The sequence below is a fragment of the Poecilia latipinna genome, unplaced genomic scaffold (assembly GCF_001443285.1).
Source record: "Poecilia latipinna isolate Pla-1442-1.1 unplaced genomic scaffold, P_latipinna-1.0 Scaffold7, whole genome shotgun sequence".
Taxonomy (NCBI): Eukaryota; Metazoa; Chordata; class Actinopteri; order Cyprinodontiformes; family Poeciliidae; genus Poecilia; species Poecilia latipinna.
In genome coordinates this window covers 1,091,656-1,098,444 of record NW_015112623.1, presented here as the reverse complement: position 1 = coordinate 1,098,444, position 6,789 = coordinate 1,091,656, and the positions used below count along the sequence as shown (strand labels likewise).

The 6,789-nt window shown below is 43.2% G+C and overlaps 1 protein-coding gene across 4 annotated transcripts in view; it reads left to right on the top strand.

The window, feature by feature from the left end:
- The first annotated feature begins 481 nt into the window (after positions 1-481).
- nhsa (Nance-Horan syndrome a (congenital cataracts and dental anomalies)) overlaps positions 482-6,789 on the top strand; it is a 77,837-nt gene continuing 71,529 nt past the window's right edge. For all 4 annotated transcript variants that reach the window (XM_015027030.1, XM_015026842.1, XM_015026966.1 and 1 more), the window contains exon 1: positions 482-992. In XM_015027030.1, coding sequence (XP_014882516.1) covers positions 692-992 — 301 coding nt within the window. In that variant the 5' untranslated portion in view covers positions 482-691. The remainder of the gene's footprint in view (positions 993-6,789) is intronic.

The window sequence follows — 6,789 nt, the reverse complement described above, 5'->3', positions numbered from 1 at the left end:
CAATACCTTGGGCCAGATCTGTTCCCTAACGATTTTTTACTTTAACAACTTTTCACAGTAATATTTTTTCCCTCATTATTCAGTTTGTATTAAATATCTTTTTCTCCTTATGAATGAATTCGAAATGAAGGTCAGATTTATCACGTTTCAGTTTGAGATGCTGCTGTTGCAATAAAGTATACTTTTACTTTAAGTCACCTTTTTCCCCCCACCAAAAGTGGCACTATACATAGCACTTACGAATGATTAATACTCAACAATGAAGGAGCAGCACTTAAGTAAATACATTTAATAAACCTGCGATACAAATATGTTGTTTACGGTTATTTAATTTCTCCTTAGTGAACTGGACTGACCGAAGTTTGCCATCTCTCTTCATTACACATTCACACTTAAGACTCCGGGTCCCCTTGGAAATCCACTCCAGGTTTTACCCGCTGCCTCTTTTTAAAAACCACCTCTAGTTTAGAGGAGTGAAAAACACACCAGCATTAGGGCAGCAGATGACCCGGCGCAGCAGCGAGGAGCACTCCAGTCCTCTCCCTGACAAACGAAAGGGATGGGGGGCATCAGCCGCAGCTGAGCTCCGAACGGCTGGACCAGGGGGAGCGAGGGGACACAGCAGCTTTCTGCCCCCACTTGGGTGACTTTTTGCTGGATTTCTTATCCCCCTACTCCTCTCCACAACACCATGCCATTTGCCAAAAGAGCCGTGAAGCCCCAGTTACTGTGCAGGTATCGAAGCCCAAGCGAGGTGGTGGAGCAGCAGCAGGAGGAGGGTCTGCTTTTCGAGGATCTGGTCTCCATCAGTAATGTGGCTCTGTCCCGGACCCTGCGGCAGCTGTCGGACCTGGCCAAACATGCCTGCTCCATTTTCCAGGAGCTGGAAAACGACCTGGCGTCCACCAACCAGCGGGTCAGGGGGCTCCAGGGGAAAATTACCCAACTCCAGCAGTGCTGCTCCGAGCTGGACCCCAGACAGGAGGCAGTGCGTGAGTATTGCGCTCCACACTCGCACACGGCGCGCGCGTCTTGCTTCTTTCTCTCAGGAGAGCCTGCACGAGGACGCAAGTTTTTCTTTTTCTTTTTTTTTAAAACAACTTTTAGACAAAACTTAAAGAACTTTACCTAACAAATATAGCTAACTGTAAAAAGATTCAGCTCGCTAAGCTATGTTTTTTTAATATACATATATACATTCGGAGACACGTTGTTTCCATTTTTAAAGTTAATTTTCGTTGTAGCAGTCTTCACGTTTGGTTCAGTGATAGGGGCGTATGACGCTGTTTTCATCTCATGTCAGCAGCTTTTTAAAACCAGCTATTACGCTGTTGTTTCTCTTCCAAAGAACGTCCTTCAGTAGCTCTGTCATTGTGACTTTATAACAAGCATGTGTCAGCTAACACTGCCAAATGACGCACTTCGCTCCGTGCGGGGAAGCGCTTCCACTGGTCCTCTGTTTTTCCCTCTAACTTCATCAGAACTCAGAGCCGGCCCAATAAAACACGGGGCCTTGAGAAGAGTTTGATTCTGCCCTCTTCACCCCCCTAATGTTTATGAACATAATTTTCCAGCTATATGCTTCAACTCTAAGCGTTAAAAAGTAAGGATGTTATGGTGCATTGATTTGTATTAAGAAGTGTGATTTTTGTTTTTTAGTTCTCAGTCAAAAAACAACAAAAACACTGGGGGGGAAAAAACCCTGGAAATGATAACATTATCCACAGGTTTTTCAGATTTAGCTAAAATGTTTTTGCAATGTTATTGCTGCATTTTTTTTAAATAAAATCAATTACAGAGGTCATCAAAAGACACAGACACATGCACAATTTCTTATTTAAATCAAGAAAACATGGTGTCAATCAGTGATGTTTGGAAATAGTGAATTGAAATGTAAAGGTCAAAAGGTCAGATCCCCTCCTCTAAATGCTCACACAATGACAAGTCAAAGAAATACAAGTCAGTCCATAAATACCAGTTTGTTTGGTCCGGCAGCCATTTCATTTGGTTATATTCACAAGCAGAACCGCAATTTAAATTTTCTATTTATAAAGTTTTGTGGTTCATTCTACGTAGCGCCAAGTAAAAGTTGAAGGTTTCCTGTGTGAGAAGTTGAGCGTTCTTTGGGGCTCCTCTGCTGACCTGGGATGCTAAACAGCAGCTTAGTTTGCTTATGTCTCAGGCTGGCTCCCCAAAGTCAAACTCTGTAGTGTTGTAGGAGTTTAATCCTCGCATAAATATATATATATTTTTTTCTTTCTTCCTGCTTCATACGGTGAAGTTTGATTGGCCGATTTGGCAGGAACTCATTACCCTGATAACATGGGAAGGCGGTTGGATATTTATAAAGGTGTGTGTGTGTGTGTGTGTGTGTGTGTGTGTGTGTGTGTGTGTGTGTGTGTGTGTGTGTGTGTGTGTGTGTGTGTGTGTGTGTGAGCGCGGTGTCCACAGCTTTGGCCACACCCCAGCGGATTTTAACCCACTTCACTTTAGGTTCAGCAAGTCCTTGCATGTTCCCCCAGACCCCTGCTTCCTGTGGTCTCTAAATGGGTAATTTTGCCTTGAGGTATTTATGTGTGGCATGGATAGCTTTCTACTGCGACCCCCCTCCCGCAACTTAAAAAAAAAAAAAAAAAAAAAAAAGCCTGACCCCTTTTAAAGCCAATTTAAACACACTGCTGTACGCAGTCTGCAGAGATTCTTTATTTCGACAGCGAGTTGCTGGTTTGTTTTGCTTGCATGCATAGTTGTGCTGTGATACGCAGGCCGCTAGCGTTTTTGTTCGGTCTTGCAGACTGTTTATGTCTGATTTCAGAGCTGTCAGTTGTTGTTTGTGAGTACTTTCCCTGTGAGGAAACTTGCAAAATTATTTCTAGAAGAGCATACATAAATATTATGCAACGTCAGGGTGTGGAAAGGTTAAGCCTCGAGTTTCTGAATGGATTTCTGGATGCGATAGTACTGTATCTCGTGTGCCGTGTTTTTTTCTTTCTTTCTTTCTTTCCTTCCTGTTAACCCCCTTTTGCTTTTAATTGCTCTTAATTATTCTTTTCCTTGTAATGGTGTCAGGCGCAGTCTTTAACAACAGAACCCCGGTCTCATCTGAATGACAATCGGTGTAAATGGAGCAGTCCAAGGCACGGAGGGGTGGGTGGGGTGGGACGTCCACAAGGTGAAATCTAGAGGAATGCACCGCTGAGGAGTTGTTTGTCACTCTGAAGGAGCAGGCAGATGTCAAACCTGCTGTTAAAGCCTTGGAGCTGCTCGTTGTCATAAACAACCTGCAGGTAACATGGAGTTAGCCTGGGAGTGCATCAGATAAACAGCATTTGAGGTGAAGTTAAATATAGCCGAAGGCCATGACGTAAAATCTACAGGCGGACGTCTTTTTTTTTTTTTTTTTCTTCCAAGATGTTGATTTATGTAGATGTTCACTTCTGCCTCACCGCTTCCGCTGGATGCACTGCACCTTTTCAAAGTAAAAGCAAAAGCCCTTTTGAGTCAGAACTTAACGAAACACTTTTTGCTGAAGCTACAGAGTCTTTTTGGACTGCATCTCTGCCAGCTCTGCTCGTCTAGAGTGTAAAGGTTTTGATAAAAGTGGTCAAGCTGAGTCAGATTGGCGAGAGGACATCTGTGAAGGTTATTATGTAAGTCTTGTCACGGATTCTCAGTTGCGTTTAGGTATGGACTTTGACTGGACCATTCTAAACATGACCATTCTTTGATCCAAAATATTCGATGCAGCTCAGATCAATGCTCCCCTTAACTGGCCCGTAAACGGTGTTGATAGGGTTGGAGTTGTGTCATACTGGGTGTGTTCAGGGTACATTTTGCTTTAATCAAACTCTAGTCCGTTTGTCTACAAAGTCTGTTTTGTTTGGGGAGATGTGGATGTGCAATTGACCTCTGATGAGGACCAAAACAAGCTAACTCTAAAATCCTAGGTTTAGGTTTGATTAAAGTGAACTCTGGAATGATTCGAATGCACATGTGGATGCGAGTGGAGTGGAGACCGCTCCAAAAGCAGGAAGCGAACTACAGTGCACGGCATTTTGGATAAATCCAGCCAAACAAACCAGTGTGTCTAGCGCTAAAGGGAGAAATGGCTCATAGTCTTTTACCAAAAACAAAAGAGAAATCCTACAGCTGCTAAAATCTGACACTACTCCATTTCTGTTTCCATTTTGTGAAGAAGCAGGTTGCTCTCAGTGTCTGCTTCTGAGGGTTTCTTCTTGTTCTTGGTGCATCGCCACCACAGGGGAGGAGGGGAACAGGTCTGACACAGACCAATGTGAACAGCACCCGCTGAAAATGGAACAAATGTTGCAGTTCTGGTCCCAAATCGAACAGATTCTGCCGGACCATCAGGTGTGAAAACACCCACAGTTTCCATTTCTTTCTTGACTGATGTTCTCTAACAAACCTCTGTCTGAGTCCTTCACAGACCGTTTTGATTTGAATAAATTACTCGCATGTTGACTCGGTTTACTAATAAAGTGACTGATGAAGACAATGGGTTTTTATGGGGGGGTTTCCACACTGTACTTGCTGCTAGTTTATCCCACAAAATCCATAAAATTTTCAAGAAACATGAAAGTTTGTGGTTGTAATGTGGCAAAATATGAGAACAAAGATAAGAAGTGCACTTTCAGAAATCCAAAAACAAAGTCTTTTCTTTTATCCTCTCTCTTTTTCCCTCACACACACCAAACCAGAACTAAACCCGGCGCCTGGCAAAATTCCCCCTCTCCCCCCCTCTCTGCCGTATGTTTGAACAGCTCTCCCATGACACCCCATCAACATCTTCCCTGGACTACCATCAGATCTCATCAGGCAGACTGTCCCACCTTGGAGTTTCTAGCCGGGTTTCAGGTTACCCCGGCTCAGTTTGGAAGAGTAGCCGTAATGCTGGCAGCCTTCTGGCTTCTCTGGTCGCGCAGCACATGGCTGGCACTTTGAGTGCATTCCTCATGGCAGACTGTGCCCCAGGAAAACAGTAGTTACGCAGCTCAAACTGAGTTAAACTCAACAGCAAACCGGAGAGCAATAATAATTCCTCATCCCTCTGGCGCGCTGTCAGATTCTGCACAGCCATTAAGTAAAGAAAAAAGAAGAAGCAGAGTCTAATCTTGTGATAAGAGATATCTGCGGCGAAACATAAACGATCCATAAAACTGTAACAGTCAGGATGACACTGAGCTGTTTCTATCTTTGCAGGATGAGTATAAATATGTCCTTGCTGTGTAATTTTTGGAGAGAATTCATGACCTCATGTTTAAGAATAGAGCACCAGAAACACACCTCCTCTTCTGTAAGAGTATTCTTCAGTGAACTCTTAAGAAAACCAGACCTTCTTGAAGAAATGTATATAAAAAATGAACCAAACGATTGAGAACGTTGTCCTGAAGTCACTTGGCAACACCTGTAGTTGCCTATTAATGTCATTCGGTGGTTTTCAACATGTAGAATCAATGATTTACTCATGTGGGGGCCGGGAGCAGGAAGTTTCTCACTCCATTACTTGAAGGTATTTCAGGGCATCCCTTTGCACTGTTTTCCATCCACCAGATCAGCTCATGAAAAATGACTGAACCTCGTTAAATAATGCGCTGCAGTTACTCTCTACCCCATCATTAGCAGCTCTGTGAGCTTCAGCGCCCTGGAACTCAGAGTTTCCCGGTGTGGACGGCGGTAGCTCTGCTTGCTCTCCGCTCCACAGGAAAGCATGCTGACTCTGCCTTCTGAATTTGATTGACCCAGTCCGTCCATTACTGGGACTTTGATGTGCTAAGTGAGGCCGCATCAACGAGTCAATGCGCATTTTATCTGAGGCCAGTGTCAGTCAATGCTGGAGTCATCGTAGAGCTACGGTTAATGTATGTTGTCAGTGAGCGAAATTAAATTCACATTTAACGGCGTCATATCGGTTAGTAAATAAAAGTCAAACGATCTGTACATCTTTGTTGTTAAAAGACACCCATAAGTATATTTGTACTTTGCCACAAGACATGTAATAAACACACCAAAGTGTGTGGAAAATGGTCAGTTGAGACCAAAACTTTATGTTTTTGGCCTTTATGTGAAATGGCAGAAAGCACGATACAGATCACTCACAATAAATCAGCCCCAATGGCATATAATACTAAACTTCAAAAAGCTCCCACATACTTCATCTAAAGCCCAACAGTCTCGTGGTTATGACCGCTTGTCCGCAACCAGGATACGCAGTCATGGTTGTGGGCCATTTGCATTCGCACACACCTTTCATACAATGATATGAAAGATGACAAGCCTTCTGCTTCAGCGTACGTCATGCCCCTGTCCAGAGACATGGGCATAGACAGACTTTTTGTCATTCAACTGTACATTTTCAAATGTACATATTGAGCAAAATTTCTGCTGGATTTCCTCTCCCTTCCTGCATCATCTATTTTGGTTTTACCAAAAATATCAGAGAGCGTGGCACACTTATCTGAAGACAAGCCTCCTGCGATTCAGTTTCTATCCAGGGGTTTTTATCCATTTCACAGTTTTATTGTTGTAGGAGTTATTTTGTGAAAAACTGTCAAAATGTATATAAGTCTGACAAACATCCCTGAATTATATTCATGACTCCTGCTGATAGAAAAACCAGACAGTGGAAGCAGACTATCAACACTGATAACACTGATTCTGGTGCATTTTCACATAAAACACGGTAACAAACTTATGACCAATCGTACAGCACTCACACAGAGCTCTTTCAAAATAGTTAGATTGAGGCCTGGATGGCGGATACCTCTCTGT